Source organism: Garra rufa, chromosome 12 (genome assembly GCF_049309525.1).
Source record: "Garra rufa chromosome 12, GarRuf1.0, whole genome shotgun sequence".
NCBI classification, from domain to species: Eukaryota; Metazoa; Chordata; class Actinopteri; order Cypriniformes; family Cyprinidae; genus Garra; species Garra rufa.
In genome coordinates, this window is record NC_133372.1 from 31,120,178 (window position 1) to 31,140,949 (window position 20,772).

At 35.4% G+C, this 20,772-nt stretch overlaps 1 protein-coding gene and 1 long non-coding RNA gene across 4 annotated transcripts; one reads left to right on the plus strand and one right to left on the minus strand.

Annotated features, from left to right (window-relative positions):
* Positions 1 to 307: 307 nt before the first annotated feature.
* Positions 308 to 16,244, plus strand: LOC141346519 (cystathionine gamma-lyase-like). 3 transcript variants are annotated; one of them, XM_073851404.1, is made up of 12 exons: positions 308 to 610; positions 10,018 to 10,099; positions 10,579 to 10,674; positions 11,949 to 12,058; positions 12,163 to 12,297; positions 12,463 to 12,520; positions 12,597 to 12,674; positions 13,537 to 13,689; positions 14,741 to 14,862; positions 14,944 to 14,996; positions 15,780 to 15,918; positions 16,110 to 16,244. In XM_073851404.1, exons 1-12 carry the CDS (start codon positions 437 to 439, stop codon positions 16,128 to 16,130), a joined length of 1,221 nt encoding a protein of 406 aa, XP_073707505.1. In that variant the 5' UTR covers positions 308 to 436; the 3' UTR covers positions 16,131 to 16,244. The 3 variants fall into 3 exon arrangements, with proteins under 3 accessions (XP_073707505.1, XP_073707504.1, XP_073707506.1); XM_073851403.1 differs by having other exon boundaries at positions 15,780 to 16,138; XM_073851405.1 differs by lacking the exon at positions 11,949 to 12,058 and having other exon boundaries at positions 10,579 to 10,649; positions 15,780 to 16,138.
* A 920-nt stretch (positions 16,245 to 17,164) lies between these two features.
* On the minus strand, positions 17,165 to 17,612 carry LOC141346521 (uncharacterized). Its single transcript, XR_012357224.1, has 3 exons — positions 17,519 to 17,612; positions 17,288 to 17,436; positions 17,165 to 17,190 (listed from the first exon to the last, which is right to left on the minus strand). It is a non-coding gene; the product is annotated as an uncharacterized lncRNA (long non-coding RNA).
* Positions 17,613 to 20,772: the final 3,160 nt, after the last annotated feature.

The following is a 20,772-nucleotide window of genomic DNA, read 5'->3' on the forward strand; positions in this document are numbered from 1 at the left end:
TAAGCTTAACCAATTTCAAAGAATAGACATTTAAATTTTGACATTTATCCATTCAACAGCTTCTTACATGAAAGATTTAATCAGGAGAAGAAATCTGTTTCTCCAGTGAAATCGTACAAGAATTTTGGCGTCATCCCAAACTAAAATCACTGCAACTTTTTTTCGATTGTTTAAATATGCCGTTAAGGTTTGTACGTGCCAACAAAAAAACCAACCAACCAAACAAACAAACAAAAAAAACAAAAACGTCATTAGCGCTGAACTCTTGACCCACTACGCTTCTTGCGTCATCGCCAATCCACTCCATTCCGTTACTCTCCACATAAAGTGATTGGTGTAGAAAAGTTTTTGCTGCTCCAACCAGTTTAACACACTACTGTAAGAGAGAGCTGTTCACTCTTCTCTGACTTGAGGGACTCGCTATCTCATCGCACACATGGCTTCACACATGCAGAACGACAGCTCAGATGGCTACCAGCCCGTCTTCAAATCATTCGGTACAAATGCGATCCATGCTGGTTCAGAACCGGAGCAGTGGAAATCTAGGGCCGTAGTGCCTCCTATTTCATTGTCTACAACCTTTAAACAACTATCTCTGGGAAAACATGCTGTAAGTCATTTAATATATTTTGTAAGGGCATGATATTGAGAATATTAGGCTAATTGTTGTATCGTATTACTCCGTTATTTGATGTTACCGTGAACCACAAAACCAGTTTTAAGTAGCCTGGGTGTCCCCATACTGCCTTGCGCAGCGCGATTTTATTCACGCTTCTAGTCAGTCTGGAAACCATGGACCTAATTTTCACCTAAGATAGGGAACCAATCACAGAACGGGGAGGGAGCAGCAAGACGATGACGCCTTCTATGCGACTCACCTTAGCAGTTGGTTATTAACTTAGCTTATCGTTAGCATAAGCGGCTAACGCTAATATGCTGGGCCTTAGAACGATTTTGAGCTATTATACTTTAGCTGTTGCGGCACGGCAACTGTCGCGTCCGGTGTAGACATGGCGTATAGTGTTCTAAGTTGTTTAGAACGCAAGTTTATTTTGAATAAAGAGCAACTTTTGGCGTTCGCTCTACATACGTCATCCGGTATAATTGAAACGATTGGCTATGAGCTACGCACAGGCGCATTTGATAGACATTCGTATCGCCCAATAAAAGGCTCTGGGCATTCGTAAACCACGCCTCAAATACGAGTAAATGAACATGTGGTTCCCAGACCACGAATCATGACGAAGTCATAACGTGGTCTGGTGATAGCCAGGCTAAGTTTTAAGTAGCACGGGTATATTTGTGGAAATAGCCAAAAATACATTGGGTCAGAATTATCGATTTTTCTTTTATGCCAAAAATCATTAGAATATTAAGTAAAGATATATTGTATAAAGATCATGTAGCGTGGTAGGAGACTAGTTAGGTATGCAGGAGCTAAACCATTAAGGGCCTTATAGGTAAGAAGTAATATTTTGTAAGTAATAATACGGAACCTAATAGGTAGCCAGTGCAGAGACTGTAAGATTGGGGTAATATGACCATATTTTCTTGATCTGGTAAGGGCTCTAGCAGCTGCATTTTGGACTACCTGTAGCTTGTTTATTGAAGATGTGGGACTGCCACCTAGTAGTGCATTACAGTAGTCCAGTCTAGACGTCATGAATGCATGAACTAACTTTTCTGCATCAGAAACAGGTAACATGTTCTGTAGCTTGGCAATGTTTCTAAGATGGAAGAATGCTGTTTTTGTAACATGAGAAATATGATTTTCAAAAGACAGGTTGCTGTCTAATATAACACCCAGATTTTTGACTGTAGAGGAAATAACAGTACATCCGTCTAGTTGCAGTTTAAGAGATTCTGTGTACTGTTTTTTGGTCCAATAAGTAATATCTCAGTCTTATCTGAATTTAATAGTAGAAAATTATTGGTCATCCAGTCTTTCACATATTTAACACACTCTGTTACCTTTACTAAGTTAGAAGTTTCATCTGGTCTTGTTGAAATATATAGTTGAGTATCATCAGCATAACAATGGAAACTAATCCCATACTCCCTAATAATATTACCAAGGGGTATAATGTAAAATGAAAATAGCAGAGGACCTAGGACAGATCCTTGTGGCACTCCATACTTTACTGGTGATAGTTGCGATGACTCCCCGTTTAAATAAACAAAGTGGTAGCGATCGGACAGGTATGATCTGAACCATCTTAAAGCCTGCCCTTGAATACTTGTATAGCTTTGTAATCGAGTATGACATATGAGTATGTCATGATCTATAGCAGGGGTCGGCAATTATGTTTGGCCTCGGGCCAGATTTTTTCCAAGCCATTACATGGCGGGCCACAACCAAAACAATGGCTAATTTATTGAACTAATAGGGGAGGATGAAAATGGTAGGCGCTCGTGAAATGACAGACGTACTGAGACATTCAAGCTGAATGATGTAGTAGGTTAAATTTGCTGACTGGGCATTGTACGCGCTATTAATTATCTGCATGTTTGTTAACCCTCTGAGCGGTACGGTCCCACATGGGATTCTAATTTTTGTGCCCCTGGGAGTACGGTCCCACATATGGGATTTAGAACGTTCGGTGACGTCACGCAACTGACAAATTCAAACTGCGCTTTGGTGCGCTGGCTAGCGCTGAGCCAGGGACGGACGAGCTCTGCGCTTGTCATATAATCACAACTGCAGTGTTTTTAACCAAATAACGCTTATTTTAGGTTTCAGACATTTAAATGCACATAAGTACTAGTAAAACGAGACATTAGTGTCGAACGCAGCCCTGTAAAAAATTTAACGTAAAATCAACAGTAACTTACTGGCAACAAATATCCAGCAAGCTTCAGTATTTTATTCCACGGTAAAATTACTGTAAATCTGACAACAGTACTTCACAGCATACCGTATATTAACTTACAGTATATTTATACTGTAAAATTAATTACAGTTCTTATTTTTGCACTGTATTTTAAAATACAATAGTTAACAGCATACTGTATAATAAATTACAGCATTTTTATACTGTAAAATTAATTACAGTGCTTGTTTTTGCACTGTATTTTAAAATACTGTAAAGTTACTATGCAGTATAATTGATTATGGTATTTATATATATATATATATATATATATATATATATATATATGTACACACAACATATAACCAACTGCAATCTGTTACACGCTTAAAAGAATGAAAGCCAAAGGCGCGTATGCAAAAAATATTTCAGACAGTTATATTACTGATTATTAGATGTTACGTCAATTATGACAACACACAGAAGTCAGTTTAAAATTCTTTATTAAAATTTAAAGTAGAAACACTCCAGACTTGGCAGGGCCAAGCAAAGAGTGAAACTCATCCTCAGCACGCTGAAATCTTGAACAACTGTACACACTGAAAGAAATGAAAAACATATTCAACACTGCATAGACGTACACACGGATTACTTTTATGAATTTTAGTGCATTATTCAATAACTGAAATGACTTACCTCTATTTATAATGAAGGAGCGAAACTCATCCTCAGCACACTGAAATCTTGAACAACTGTACACACTGAAAGAAATGAAAAACATATTCAACACTGCATAGACGTACACACGGATTACTTTTATGAATTTTAGTGCATTATTCAATAACTGAAATGACTTACCTCTATTTATAATGAAGGAGCGAAACTCATCCTCAGCACACTGAAATCTTAAACAACTGTACACACTGAAAGAAATGAAAAACATATTCAACACTGCATAGACGTACACACGGATTACTTTTATGAATTGTTCTAAAAATTAGAAAAGGTTAGACTTTTTAATTGATTTATAGAGCTAATAAAAAAATCTGATGTTTAAAATGTCGATTGGTGCCGTGCAAAGAGCATGAGTGCTTCCCAATACACAAATTGATGCATCCTTATTTTCTCACTCCGCCCTTCACCCCGAAACTGCGTCTTCCCTCGAAACTGGGTGTCGAAATTTTATTGAATGTTTAATGTTGTGCTTGTTCAATTTACGCAGCTCCCCCGTTAATGATCTAGCACCCCCTTAGCACCTGCGTGGCTGCGTTAAGAATTCTCTGGCGCTGCCCCACGGGGATTAACGCTATATTGGTCATTTTCGTGAATATCAAACTAATATCAAATATACAACTAAATTAACCGCAGACCGTTGGCAGTGGTTTTATCCAGACATTAATAAACTAATACAGTCCACTTGAATTAGGCTAGTGAATGAAAACGAATGAGCAAAATCGAACTAAAGTTTGAGGATGCCGAGACTCGGGAATTCATTCGGCGGGACTATCACTGCCTGTGTATTCACTTTAAGTGTGCATCGTACTAACGTTATAAAATGCATAATATGACTAATAACACTGTGGTTGTCCATTCAATTCGTGTAACGTTAGGCCCTATAACATAACTTGCTACCGGTAGGGTTATGTTATAACGTTATGTTAACATATTGTTGTATGAGGCCTCGATCGCGACAGGCAACACGCACACGGTGTAATTTACACACAAGTGTTCAGAAACAAGAACATTTCGATTACTTTGTTCTAAACTTAAAAAAAAAAAACATCAAACCTTGTGATAACTAGTAGTTATTTGACTAACTGGCTAGAATGTTCGCGTTAAAAAGCTAACGTTACCTTAACTTTACCTTTATATCAAACTCACCACCGATTAGGATACTTAACATTTAATGGTAAAACGAATATCTTCACATTTGTAGTGGTGAAACATTTCGAAATACACATTTTTAAGATCTTGAATACAATTTTACATCTTACCTAGCTAGTTCTTGCTGGTTCTGCGTGCTCCGTCCGAAGTCTCTCTCAGTCAGGATGAAATGGAATATTCGAGAAGAGTGTGACGGCTGACGGTTAGATGATTGGTTGCCAGGTGTATATCCCGTGCGATTCGCTCTTTATGTAATTAACTTAAGTGTGTAAATCGAAAGCAAAATAATAGTAATAATAATAATAAATCATGGAAATCGATTTTTATCTATTTACATTGCCTATATTATTGATCATTGGATGGGACTACATCTCCCAAACAAACATTTTAGGCTATAATAACCTTTGAGATTTGTTGTGTTTGTGACAAAATCTGGCAACCATAAAGAAAAAAAAAAAAAGAAAAAGACACCCAAGCAAATTTAAACTTTTTTTAACTATAGGATAAATGCCTTAATCTATGGGTTACCTTATGAAACGATGTATTATAAAATTCCTAAGCTGAAATAACCTCAATAAACCAAAAAATGTCCTCTGTCGGGCATGTCTGTTGGAATATTACTGTCATCAATTTAACAGGAGTATAAGGATTACTGTAATTATTTTTCCCCCCACCAAAGAAAAGCATAAATTGACAGCAACTTTCCTGTAAATGGTTATACGGTGACAAAGCTGGAAATACAGCAAAAATGATGTAAAAGCTATAAAATTGACAGCAACTTACTGTAAACTGTTTCTACAGTAAACTTTCACTGAAAATACAGCAATAATACTGTGAAAACAACAGAAATCATTTACAGTGCAAGTAAAACTAGCAATGAGACACAGCAATGATTAATGCTGCAGTATCAGTAGCTGTAGTATCTATATTTGTTATTGTATTTCTGATGTTGTCTATTTTATCAGTAAAGAATAGAGATGCACCGATTGATCGGCTAGTGATCGGAATCGGCCAATTTTTCACATGATCGGCCCGGATCGGTGACCGGCCGGTCAATTTCTCCTATTGCCGATTCCTAGCCGATCCTTTTATTGCCAGCGGCGCATGCAATTACGTCACAGCCACGCATGCTCACTTAACACAATAATGACTGATTGCAGAACAGCAGAACCATACGTCACAGCAGTCACACGGCAGCAGCAGGCTCAGCCGGTTGTGGGCGGAGTCTCCTGCTGCGGCCCAATCAGGTCCCAATTCGCAAACTATGCGTTTTAAATAGTATTCGCAAATAGAATTAGTATGTCCCAAATCGTATTATGTTTAAAAAGTATTCCAAAGATTTCAGGGTGGTCTACTACTTAACTTCAGAATACGACATACGGATCAATGCACCCACAACACGTTACGCGGTGAACGAAGATTCGATTAGAACTACAAACACGCATAAAAAGTGTAAAAAAAAAAACTACAAACATGGCGGATATGCGCGATCAACGGACGGGTGGAGAAAGGGGTTTGAGTTATAAATAATCAATGTGTTACCTGATAAAAAAAAAAAAAAAAAAAAATATATATATATTTAATGTTATCCGCGTTATATTTCATGTGCAGCAACATAATGAACTTTTAGAACTGCAGAAACAAATGATGAGAGTCTGCTGGCCAAAGAGTCCTTCGTGTTTCACTTTGAATTTAAGGATGATATTGATATGGACATTTTCCTTAAAGAGTGTGTGAACAAAACATGCCTCAGGATTAACTGCATAGGTTTAACCTAATTTAGTTAGGTGAGTAATGTGTGGTTATTATTGTTGTCAAATGTGTGCCTTCTGTGCTATAACATTTGTTTTTGTTTTTTGTAATATTTTTTTTGAAAATCCAGTTAATGATGCGTATAGTGTATAGTACATGGTATTATGTACTATAAAAAAATGGGTAATCCTGAAATTATTAAGTAAAAATATAGTTTAACTGTATAAAAACGTTCTATTGCTCAGGTTTTGTTTTGTTTTTTGTTTAAGCTTTGCACTCAGTTTATACTGTTTATCTTTTAAGACAACAAAAATGTTACACACACGTATATATAATTTAAATAGGCGCGATTAAATACATATATAATTTAAACAGGCGCGAATACACATATATATATTTATAAATATGTATTTACATTTTTTTTTTCAATTAAAAACTTACTTTAAATTAAATACTGACTTAACATTAACAGCTTTGAAACACTTCACAAAGATAAGAAGTGCAATTTCTGGTGTTTATCATTAATAAATTAGGCTATTTGTATTATTATTATTATTATTATTATTTTTTTTTTTAAATAACATACAACACGTTATAAAGAAACAACATTAAAAATAAGAAAAGGAAAAGAAAAAATATAAGTTGATAATTATTTTCACACACTTTCGATCTGAGTTGGAGACTCCGCCCACTACCGGCTGAGCCTGCTGCCGCGGCGCTGCTGCCGTGTGACTGCTGTGACTTATGGTTCTGCTGTTCTGCAATCGGCCCTATCTCACTTAACAGTCGCGTGTAAACATGTCGTTGGTGTGAGTGAAGATGACACAAAGATCGCAGTTTGTAACCGTTATAAGGGCAAAATACAACGTGAGGGAACAACCACGAAAACGTTCGTAACAACAAACCTAATAAGACACTTCCATCATCAAAACCATCACTCACCAGCGGCTAAAGCTAGCGCTCCTTAGAAGTAAGCTCTGTGAATGAACTGTGTTCCGATTGACATGGTCCCTGCAAAGTGTTCATTGCTCCCTACTCCCTGAGCAGGGGAAATCCGTTGACGTTTACTACACTTTCATTCATTCACATATTTGCGCTGCGCCACTGTGAAGACGCTGTATGCGGTGGCGCAAATATGTGAATGAATGTTCCGAAGTCTAGTACCGCTGGATTAACTGGTGACAAGGCAGAAATGCTTCTCTTTATCAAGAAAAAATTTCCATTTATGCTCAAGTAATAGCATTTAGTACTAGCATTGTTATTTCTACCTGTTTAAAGACACAGTGCGCTTTTTTAAAATTAAAGTTATTGTTGTGAGACGATCCTGTAATTAATGTTTTAAAAAAAAATTCCATATAAAATTCATTGAAGAAAAGTAGATTTTTGTAAGTAAGCCTGCTTTGTTACTTATATTTTATTTCTAATGTTTTCAAGGCTCAGAGCACTTTATTTTGTTAAAGTTATTTGATTATGAGAAGATGCTGTAATGTTTATTCATTTCTTTTATTAAAAAATACAAAAAAATTACACCGAGGAAAAGATTTTTGTTAGTATAACTATACTATGTTAGTTACAGGAACTAATTTTATACCTTTTTCGAAGGCACAAAGCACTTTATTTTGTTGTTAAAGTTATTTTGTTGTAAGAAGATCCTGTAATGTTTAATAATTTATTTTATTATAAAATAAATTTAATTAAAGAAAATATTTCTGTATATGCTTTCATTACAGTTCTTAAAAAAAAATCGGAATCGGCAAAAATCGGAATCGGCAGGTCACTCTTACTGAAAAATCGGAATCGGCCAAGAAAACTGTAATCGGTGCAACTCTAGTAAAGAAATTCATAAAGACATTATTATTAAACTGTGCAGGAATATTTAGGTCAGGTGGCGTTTGGTTATTTGTTAATCTAGCCACTGTGCTAAATAAAAACCTTGGATTGTTTTGGTTTTTTTCTATGAGTTGGTGGATGTACTCGGCTCTAGCAGCTTTTAAAGCCAGTTTATAGCTGGACATACTGTTTTTCCATGCAATTCTAAAAAATGTATGCAACTCTGCAGGTTGAAGTGAAAGGCTTTATTGTAGCCTAATGCTTAATTGCCCTGCTTGCAAAATGTATAATCTGCTGGTTTTAGCTGGTTTAACTGGTGTAGATGATTTAATAAAAAAGGATGCCTTTACAGAAGAGGGGTTATAGATTACACCAGCAAAGATGCTGCATTGACTGAAAGCTGACTGATTATATCATGAGTCATGAGAACAACCAGGTGGTATAAGTAAATAAATGTCTCTTGGGGAAGAAGTTACATTACAAACTAACAGTAGTAACTGTACTGTTGAGATTTTCAGGGTTCCCGCGGGGTCTTAAAAAGCCTTAAAAGCATTGAATTTATTAATTTGGAAATAATACCTTAAAAAGACTTTAAAAAGTCTTGAATTTTGATGTCTGGGTCTTAAAAATTGTGCTGTATGTAACTTCTCCGTGTTGTAATTTTCCTCAAAAGTTTCATTTGTCAACCACGATTATTTTGATTAAATGACGTTGTATAAATAAAGAGTGGCGGAACCAATAATTGAGAACGCAATGCAGCCCCGGGTCACAGTACAAAATACTGCGAACACGTAACGTTAATGCCTTCAGTAAATGAAGATCACGGGCTACAGCATCACAACCATAGACTACAACACAACACAACACAGACCTCAAGCAACAAGCAAAGTAGAAGCGCGAAAAATCAAGGAAAATCTCAGCATTCCACAGGACAGGTTGACTGACGCCGTTATATTTTTAACGTTTGTTTTTACGTTAGTTAGCTACCAATTTCATTCTGAGGTTATGGGGAAATGTAAATTTAATGAAGCGTGGCTGGATAAAAACTCTTTACGTCATTGGTTAAAACCAGTGGACAACAACGTTTTTGAGGCTTTTTGCACCATATGCAAAAAAAAAAAGGATTCAGCTAGGTACAATGGGAATGAAGGCATTCTCTCCTGCGGAGAGGCCATAAGGAGAAGTTGACGGAACTGGCTGTCCTTGATAAAGAGATTGCTGCCCTGAGTGAAGAGCTAAGGAGTTGACTGTGTTTCTTAATTTAATTTATTGTTGAGTTCTGATTTTCGATGTTTATTGTTCAGGGGTCTCTCAGTTCCCCATATTCCCAGGATGGAATAAGTAGCTAGCTAATGTTAAAAAACAACATTGTTCGGCAAACTTTCTTGTGGCCTAGTGAAATGTTTTTATTTTTCGCACCTGCTTGGCTTATCTTTTACCCATTCCACATTTGAAAAATAAATGAACACAAGTTCAAGGATTTTGTTTTTCTTTGCTGGTAGGAAGTGAAGTAGGTATTAATTTTTTTATATAAATGGTCTTAAAAAGGTCTTAAAAAGACTTGAATTTAACTTGAAGAAACCTGTAGGAACCCTGGATTTTGTAGCTCAGGGTTTACTATGATTTTACATCTTAAATGTGATTTTGTTTTTCAAGATTGCACATTTTATATATACAATCTTTTTATATTTGTGTGTAGTATTTTGAATTTACATTTTTTTTCTAATATTTTCTCTGCCAGGGTTTTGACTACAGCAGGTGTGGAAATCCCACAAGAAGCTGTCTTGAGAGAGCAGTTGCTGCTTTGGATGGTGCAAAATACTGTGAGTCCATGACCAACACAAAGACTTATATGTGACCCAGGACCACAAAAGCAGTCATAAGGGTCCATTTTTTTAAATGGAATGAATCTGAAGCTTTTCATTGATGTATGGTTTGATGAGATACAACTATTTGAAAATCTGAAATCTGAGGGTGCAAAAAAATAAAATAATAATAATTGTGAAAATTGCCTTTAAATTTGTTCAAATTAAGTTTTTAGCAATCTATATCCATATCAAAAATTAAGTTCTTTAAATATTTACACTAGAAAATGTACAAAATATCTTCATGGAACATGATCTTAATTTAATATCCTAATGATTTTTTGCATAAAAGACAAATTTATAATTTTGACCCATACAGTGTATTGTTGGCTATTACAAGTAGCCAGTACAAATACACCCGTGTAACTTATGACTGGTTTTGTGGTCCAGGGTCACATATATGCCATAAACCTAAAGTTCTGTCTGTCTGCCAACAGGTCTTGCTCTTGCGTCTGGAATGGCTGCAACTTTGACTGTGACACATCTTTGTAAGGCTGGGGATGGAATTGTGAGCATGAATGATGTTTATGGAGGTGACTTACTGCTTCTAATAAAAAATAAAATGATTAGACTATTGGGCTTAAGAGAGCTGATATCTAAAGTCTTACTGAGTCTGTCATTAGTGTTGGGTCGATAGACGATGCCATCGTCCATCGCCGATGACCGATAGACATCACGATGCTCTGAGCCGGCATCGCAATCCTCCGCCCCGCCCCCGCCGCGAAAAACACACACTTAATCACACAATATAGCCAAATGAAATGCATGCTTTCAATTTCCGCATCTTTACTTATTTTATTATTATTATTATTATGAGGAAATAATAACAAGGAAGTTGTTAGCGATCACAATACAAATTACAGTGAACTAGTTTGTTTACATTAATAAATGAGGCATACAAAAAAAAATCTAAATAATTTTAATTAAATTATATTAAATAGACTACACCAAATATGCCTTTTTCATGGTTTTACCATAACGAACCGAGCTTGGATCAAAAAACAAGAGAATATATTTTTTTCCATCGAAATACGAACGTACAGTACAAAGCCTATAGTATACATTATAAATAACAGTTTATCATTCAAATACATTGGGAATATGGAAACACTTGGATTTGTGCCGAATTACAGAGGTACGTGAGCCCAACGCCTGCTATTTTTAGTTTTGCTTTGTTTTGGTTTCTTAACTTTATATATTTTGTTTCATTCCTGTTCTGTTCTGAATACGTTACATTTAAATTATTCGTTTTGGAGTCAGGGTAACTAACTTATAGCTATGTTTATAGTGTTTATAATGTTAATACATAATAATATTTTGCTTGATTTGGTATTATTTCTGATATTACACTTTCTGTCTAAACATTCCCTGGTTAAGCAGTAAGCAATCAATGAGAGCGATTTCGAACTTAAAAAAGCTGATTGGTCGAAAATATGTTAAGGACCAACACACATCCTCCAAATACATCTACATAAACCCGCGCTTGCTCTGTCTCGTATGCACGCACGCACTGTCACAATCTAATGCACTTGTTAATGCCGGGTCTTTAAAAACAAATACAACACACAAATCCAAAGCCTGACATTTTCCGGAACAGGATCCAGCAGGAACCGGCTCAAATTAAGCACTGGTGGAAACGGTAGGCTACAATTCGTTACGAATGAATTATTTAACAACAAACATCCCTTACCCCCGCCCCCCGATGACGATGCCATCGTCCATCGCGATGTTTCACATTAGACATCGTAAGATGCCAAATTGGTCGACATCGCCCAACCCTATCTATCATGTTTTTTTTTTCCACCAGGAACTAATGAATATTTCACAAAAATAGCTGCGGAATATAGCCTTGATGTCTCTTTTGCTGATCTCACAAAGTTAGAGAAGCTAAAAGCAGCTCTAAAACCAAATACAAAGGTACACTTGGCAGAGAAAGCATTAGTTAAAAACCGGACACTATATGTACATTAATTACATTTTTAGAATTTAAATGGCGTATTGAATATTTCTCATTTCTACAGATGGTATGGATTGAAACACCCACAAACCCTACATTGAAAGTTGTGGACATTCAGGGCTGTGCAGATATTGTCCATGAGTACAACAAGGACATAACTGTTGTTGTGGACAACACTTTCATGTCAGCCTACTTCCAGGTACAAACAGTGACATTATTTAACCACATCACCCAATATAATCTGAAAACACAAAGTCTTAATGTTTCACACAATGCTAATAATTCCAGGGCAGGAATAGAGTTTCCTCATACAGAAACTAGATATAATATAAATATTTCACCATTTTTCTCATTTCTGGATCAGCGCCCCCTTGCCCTTGGAGTGGACATCTGCATGTACTCTGCAACAAAATACATGAATGGTAAAAACAAATAAATTCACCTTTTATATAACTGAAAGTTTGTTGATCAAAACTAAAATTACCGGTGTAATTCCAGGTCACAGCGATGTTGTGATGGGACTGATTTCTCTCAACCGTGTTGACCTCTATGAACGACTTAAGTTTTTGCAGAGTGGTAAGGCTCTACTATTCTATACACACACACACACACACACACACACACACACACACACACACACACACACACACACACACACACACACGTTGGGTTTACATGTTTTATGGGGACATTCCATAGGCGTAATGGTTTTTATACTGTACAAACCGTATTTTCTATCGCCCTACACCTACCCTACACCTAAACCTAGCCCTCACAGGAGATTGTGCACACTTTTACTTCCTTAAAAAAACTCATTGTGCATGATTTATAAGCCTGTTTCCTCATGGGGACCTAAGAAATGTCCCCACAAGGTCAAAATCTACTGGTATTCCTATCCTTGTGGGGACATTTGGTCCCCATAACGTGATGAATACCAGGTACACACACACACACACACACACACACACACACACACACACACACACAAGATTCAGATATATCTATGTGAGCAAAGAATTCTAGCAAGAATGAAGTGCTTGTATCTATGCTGTAGGGGTTATTTTAGAAGGTACAAAAAATGTACGTCATTCACTTTCAAAGAAAGTTACTTGTCATCAGTTGAAAGTAATATACTGTTTTAATATCTGCTGGCTATCTTTGCTTTTTGTTATTACAGTCTCATTGCTATGCACTTACAGTATGTAAAATCCTTGTAAAATCCCTTATGAACTTCATTACCTTCATACCTCCCACTTGTCAGACTGTTACAGTCCTGATGTGAGGATTAAACCTTGTGCTTTTTGTTAGGTTCTTATAGCAATTCAATTACATTTAAAATACATTACATATTTATCCCTGACTGTAAAATGACATTAAAATGAGTCAACTGCATAGCAGAAGTAAGGTTTATTTTCATCTCTCTTCTGCATTTCTTCAGCTCTTGGGAATGTGCCCTCTCCATTTGACTGTTATATGTGCCACCGGGGTCTGAAGACACTCCACCTGAGAATGAAGCAGCACTTTAAGAATGCGTTGGCTGTGGCACGGTTTCTGGAGGCCGATCCCAGAGTGGACAAAGTCATCTTCCCGGGTGTCTATGACATTATTATTAGTTTATATAAGAATTTATGTTGGGAGATTTTCACATGTGTTGCTCAGAAAACCCAACTGAATATAATATTAACAATTTATTCCTGTGATGGCAAATCTGAATATTCATTCTTTAGTGTCACATGATCCATTAGAAACCATTCTAACATGACGATTTGGTGCTCAAGAAACATTTCTTATAACATATTCTTATAATTCTGTTAAAGTTTATTTTATATATATATATATTAGTATATTTTTGCATATTTTATCCCTTTCCAGCAGTGACTGTAAGATTTTGAGATCCAACTTTTCACACTGCTGACAATTGAGGGACTCAAACTATTAAAAAAGTTTCAAACATTCATTGATGCTACAGAAGGAAATATGATGTATTAAGAGCTGGGGTGAACCCTTTTTTAATTTAAAGATCAGGAAAATTGTAGCAAATTTTTTCTTCCAGCAAACATGATAGTATCTTCTGTTGCTTACGAAGGGCAGTACTTAATGGAAAAAATTATCCTTCAACAAAATAAAAAAAATGTGGACAGCTTTATCCTGTTTAAAAGTCTTAATGCATTGTGTTTCTTTCTCAAGCATCAGTGAAAGTTTGAACCTTTTTATAGCTTCAATAGTTGTGTTTGAGTTCCTCAGTTGTCCTCAGTGTGAAAAGATGGATCTCAAAATCATACAGTCACTGCAAGAAAGGGTTCAAATATGCAAAAGAAGCTGGAAAGCTAAAGAATCTGCAGGACCAGGAGGATTTTTCTGAAGAACAGTGCTCAGTTTAACTGTTCAAAACAAACAAGAGACTCATGAACAACCATCACAAATCAAAGTTAACCACATACAGTATTAAGAACCAAAGGGAGTTATTTATGGGGAAAAGAAGGTGGATAAAGTATAAAAAAAACAAAAAACATTTTTTATGTAAAAATTTGAAAATAGTAGGTGCTTCCTTGGTATAACACCACCTATGAGCAACATTGAACTGAATTGTTCAAAATTAACTGATATTTCAGTCAGACTTAATTGAATGCTTTTACCTTCAGGTCTTCCATCCCACCCTCAGTATGAGCTGACTAAGAGACAGTGCACAGGCTGTCCTGGGATGATCGCTTTCTACATCAAAGGAAAACTGGAGCACACCTCAGCTTTCCTCAGCAATCTGAAGGTGCTTTGAAGCTTCAAGTTGTTAGAAAATGTTTTACATCTTACGGTTTTAAAGAATTGTATATTGTGTTGTGTATTTCAGTTGTGTGCACTTGCTGATAGTCTTGGTGGTGTTGAGAGTCTAGCAGAGCACCCGTAAGTACATCCAAATCACTGAAAATGTTTTATTTTTATTTAAAGGTGACCATGGACCACAAAACCAGTCTTAAGTGGCGCGGGCATATTTGTAGCAATAGCCAGAAATACGTAATATGGATCAAAATGATTTTTCTTTAGTAAAGATCATGTTCCATGAAGATTTTTTGTAAATGTAAGTGATTAGTAGTATGCATTGCTAAGAACTTAATTTGGAAAACTTTAAAGGCAATTTTCTCAATATTTAGATTTTTTTTTGCACCCTCAGATTCCAGATTTTCAGTTATATCTCACCCAAATATTGTCCTATCCTAACAAACCATACATCAATGAAAAGCTTAGTTATTCAGCTCATTTTTAATGTATAAATCTCAATCTCAAAACTTGACCCCTGTGACTGATTTTGTGGTCCATGGTCACATATAGAACACAAACATTAAGTATGTTCTCTGTTTTTGTGAAACGCTTATGCAAGAATGCTAGCTTGTAAGAAGTGTATGCGAGCTCTAAAAAACGTATTTTGTTTTGCCACAAGGGGGCGTGAGAGCTTTAATGTTATAGTAAAAAGGAAGAAATTGCAGAAACAACATTTTTGTTGTCTAAAGAGTTTGCCTCTTGTCTTTTGAAACATCATTGAGACAGGTTTATGATATTTATGGTTCACAAGTAATTAACTAGAATGACAGTGATAACATATCGTATCTTGTCCAGTGTTATCATGATTTATCTGGGAAAAACGTCTTTTGAGAAGACATTTCATCCATCTCCATATCCGTTTTCCAGTGCAAGCATGACTCATGCTTCAGTGCCTGACAATGAGAAGAAAGAGCTGGGCATCAGTGATACGCTCATTCGTCTGTCGGTGGGCCTGGAGGATGAGGAAAATATTATTGCAGACCTAGACCAAGCCCTCCGTGCTGCAGTGAGTATTGCAGAACACATTTTTGCACTTTCTCTTATATTACCAGATAATAATCTATCACAGTTTCCACAAATATTAAGCAACTATTTTCAGTACTTGTTGTATTAAGAAATGTGCGTTTTTTAAATAGCAACTTAACATAGTATTTCTAAGTGATATGTATTTATTTTATTTATCCTTTCTTTTACCAGCAAAGTCCCACTGAGATATAGAGGCTCTTCTTCTAGGCAGTCCTGGTCAAGATGGCTACATACAGTTTCATAAAGAACACAATACACAATTTAAGCAACAAATACAATTAAATAGATCAAATATTAATAAAAAGCAGCAGCATGATTCCTAGGAACATTCAAATGAATAACAGTAGTTGATTTAGCAAAGATGTTCTGTTGGAGTGATGTGATAAAAGACTAGAGAAGTAGAAATTTTGCCTAATAGTGCCTTTGCAACAAGTAACAACATATACATTTACCTTATTGGATATAAGGAGGACCAACCTACAGTCATACAAGATACAATGATGAGTATATCAACTAGCGTTTGTTACAAAACGTAATCAAGCACAATATACACAATCCTACTATTTCAGTAATGATGAATTTGCTTTCATGTACAACATGCTACTGTAATCTAATAGCGACAAATAAGAGCTTTGTACAGTCCCTTTTCCAGGCTTCATATGGGAAGCTATTTTTTAGAAGAAAACATGTAGTTTATGAGTACATTAGAAACCAACTTTGTAAGACAAGACTCTTTCTATACTTATACTAATATGGTAGAAATAGAAGAGACAGTATGGCTACAAGAAAATAAATTATATATTTAGATTTTAACAGTGAAAGCTGCAGTGAATAAAAATAATTCTGCAGAGGTTCTATGTCTTTAATCAAGTGTCATCTGCATAAAAAAATTAAAGCCAAATGTATTCTTTGTTGGTCTTTCTAGATAGGTTTTCTAGAGCTTTTATTAATAAACTTTGCTCTCTTTGCTCCTGTAAAAAATATGTGGCTCCCACAAGACTAGCATATTCTCATCTGAGTTTACGCTATGCCTACGTCATACACTAGAATGCTATTTCACTTTAGGAGGCCTTTATTAACCCTCTGAGTCATGTGGAGCACTTTTTATGATGGATGGATGCAGTTTATTGGACTATTGAATCTCAGCCATTCACAGCACATCTTTTAAAATATAACTCTGATTGTATTTGTCTGAAAGAAGAAAGTCATATACACCTAGGATGGCTTGCAGGTTGTGTTCAGAATAGATGGTCTGCAAAACAAAAATTAAACACAGAACTTCTCATTTTGGGTGAACTATCCCTTTAATAAATTATATTGATACACAAATCAGGAAAAAGATGCCTCACCATTCAATGAGGTCAATCTTAATGTGCACCTCTATTATGGAGTTCAACAGTTTTTCTGGAATATGTAGAGACTTTAGTACATTCAGTACATTGACCTTTTGATTCACAGTTTCTGGATGACTGATGTCTCTCACATGAATTATGAGGTCCTGCAGAAAGAGAGGGTGTTAAAACTTTCTAAAACATAGTTAAAAATGGAAAGCTTTTTAGTGTTGTGTCTTGGATACATACAGAATGTGTTACATCTTCCAGCGTGGCAGAGAAAGCGTCAATAAGCTGATGAGGGAGCTGGGACAAGAAACCAATGGTGTCTACATACAGTATATAAACACACAACACATACAGCTTTATAAACAAAGACTGTTAATGGGTTTCTTACAATCTCATATGATAGATTAACAGGTTAATATTTATCCAAACCTCACTAAATTCTCTTTGTGCTGGGAGCGCAGCAGGTGCCTCTTCCTCCTAAGTCGCTCCAGGGTTGATCGGATCTTTAGCTCTCACTCCTTCAGCAATCTATTTAGATTCAAATCAATTTATTTTAGCTCCAGTTAAACACATTAACCCGGGGTTAAAAATGAAAGCTTCAAGTGTGATAAGACCATTTCAGTCCTTACCTGATCCCATAATGTACCTTGAGCCGCCACCTTGTTGGTCTAAGTTAGCAGCTTCATTTTTCAGGCGTGATCTGATGTGTTCAAACAGTAAAGATGTTGGTGTTCACACAGTCACACTAATTAGTGTTTACGCAGTACCGCCGCTCCCTATACGCAGAGTACGCAGTCTGCGTAGGGCACCAACTCCCAGGGGGCACCATCCCAGCTGCTCAAAAAAATATTTTTATTATTTTATTATTTTTATTATTATTTATTTTAGTTTTTATATAGCCTATTATAATAATAAATTAATATTAATAATATACATATACAAATAAACAAAAATAAAAACGTATATATTGCATTTTCTGTGAATGCAGCAGAGTAGGCTAGTAAGCACACGTGATTACGCGCAGCGACGCGCCTTTACCTCTGTTTACGGCTGCCTTTTTGGCCAAAAATGATGATAATAATTGATGAACAATATGCCTGGTCCTGGAAAGAGATATCAACAATCCGGCGCCGAGAAACGAAAGAAAAAAAAAAGCCCAAAATGAAGCCCGTGCATCACTTAGGTGCGTTCATAATCCTGTGAAACTTTATTTTATTCTGTCGACGTTAATAGTGTTTTAATGTCGGTAATAATTTCACGTCTAACGCCTCCTTCTTAATATGAATACAAGCAGATCTAAGTAAACAAAATGACTTAAAATGCATTATATTAAAACACAGAAGCAATTATGATTATTGATTAATAATGACCATATGGTGTCATTAAACAACAGTGTTAAAATACATAATTAATACAAAATTAACAGTTTACATTACAATTTTAATAGAAATGCCTGAAAAGGGCACCAAAGGCCTGGTAAATGCAGTTGTTACACTTACATGATGATCGAATTCCTTGTTTAATATTGACCAAACATTTAATTAAAATGTCCACATAATCTTTCCTATCATTTCCTCAACAAAAATATGTGGACATCATAACCCTTGTCTGATTTATTGTCAAAGTCTGCTTTATTGTCAAAACTGCCACATGTACAGTGCATGTACGGGTAAAAACACAGAATAAAAATATATTTAAAAAAAAATACAGACAAATACAAATATTATATATTCTATAAAACACAATTTACAAGCATGGATATGATAGAAAGATAGATAAAAAGGCAGATAACCATGTTTTTTTATCATAGTAAAACTGCTTAATTTCCTTGTGTATGATTCTGAGATTATTAAATCAATCAGACAACTGTATTAATAAAATCATAGGCATTGGACGTAACTCTTTTTTGTTGATAAAACTCTTGCTCTTGCTATTTCACTCTTTATTTACCTTTTTGATCAAAAATAACTTCCGTAATATTTGGGGGAGGGGGCACAAAAGTAAATTTCTGCTTAGGGCACCCATTTGGCCAGCAGCGGCCCTGTGTTTACGTAATAGTAAGATATAAAAGCAGTTATACCACACTACTAAGAAGCAAACAGAACAAAATAAAATTTGCCAGGTACAGCACCTTTATATGGAAGCCCGTTTTTGCCAATAAAAAAAGGACCTTTTTTTCCCTCGCAATTATGAGTTTACATATTGCTATTCTGACTATTTTTCTCAGAATTGCCTGATACAAACTCACACTTCTGTATTTTTTTCTCAGAATTTTAAGATATAAACTCGCTTCTATTCATAATTTTTATCTCACAATTCTGACTTTATAACTCGCAATTGCGAGTTTGTATCTTACAGATAATTGACTAGTTTCTGCAGCAATAATCAGCGAATTTTTGAGAGTTTCACTAATTTCAGTGGCATTGTTTAAGTTCAGTGCCGCCAAAATGGCAGATTCATGACTTGTTGTGAAAACCCTCTATATAAATAAGTCGTCTGACCTCTTGGAACGAATCGGTTGAATGTAGTGATTTGCCGCCACCTATTGGCGATCATTTCAAATATCACTATTGAATAAAATACCAGCAAATATCAAAATACTACAAAATACTACTTGTATGTTAAATAGTAGTCAACATTTGAAGTGGATCAAAACCCTCTGTCATTGCTTAAAGATATTCATGTTATTGTGTCTAAAGCAGGCCTCAGATAAGGAGACAGAATAAAATTAAATAATAAAATGTATTTTATAATAAAAATAAAAATAATAAATAAAAAATAAAGTCAAATAAATCTATAAATAAAAACAAAATGTTTGTAATATGCATGCTTGCTAACAAAAAATAACGAGAACTGGTCCCTAAACTAAAGCATAACGAAAATAAATAATGTTTTACAAAGATAAAAAAACAATATCTGAAGGTTTTTGTAATAAATGTGAATTTGTAAAATACAATATTAGAGAAAGTTCAATAAAGTTGAGTAAGTATAGACTTTAGAGGAAAAGAAAGTAATCTGTAATCATGATAAGGCAGAATCAAATAGTGAAGATAAAGATTAACTATTGATATCGCAATCCAAATTAGATGTACTGTAAAAGAGTCCAATGTGTTTTTGTGAGGTCACAGACCACTAACATCAGACCAGGCTTTGCCGCTATCATTGTGCTGATAGATGTTGATTTTTAGAGTTATCAATGGGGTGATCAAATATTGTTTGTTTAGTCATGGGAACAATATTTCAGCTGGTGCTGCAATTTGTTTTAACAGGTTTCGATGTGGTACAATTACATACAGTAAAGGTCATTGGTTAATAGTTGATGTATGATCATATGATCCAATAGATAACACAATCACGTTATCAGAGCTCAAGAAACTCTATCTCCTATCTTTCTTGGTGGAACATCTGTTCAAAACAACTGAAGATTGGTATTTGATTGATGGAGAGAAGGGCTTTATTGTATTTCTGAAAATTTACAAAGTTGTTGTGAAACT

What these genes read in the sequence shown, in the direction of transcription:
- LOC141346519 (XM_073851403.1), top strand. Translation starts at nt 437, where the DNA reads ATGGCTTCACACATGCAGAACGACAGCTCAGATGGCTACCAGCCCGTC. An exon ending in TGCAACAAAATACATGAATG is followed by an intron (nt 12,521 to 12,596) that starts GTAAAAACAAAT and finishes GTGTAATTCCAG; the next exon opens with GTCACAGCGATGTTGTGATG. An exon ending in GAGAGTCTAGCAGAGCACCC is followed by an intron (nt 14,997 to 15,779) that starts GTAAGTACATCC and finishes TCCGTTTTCCAG; the next exon opens with TGCAAGCATGACTCATGCTT.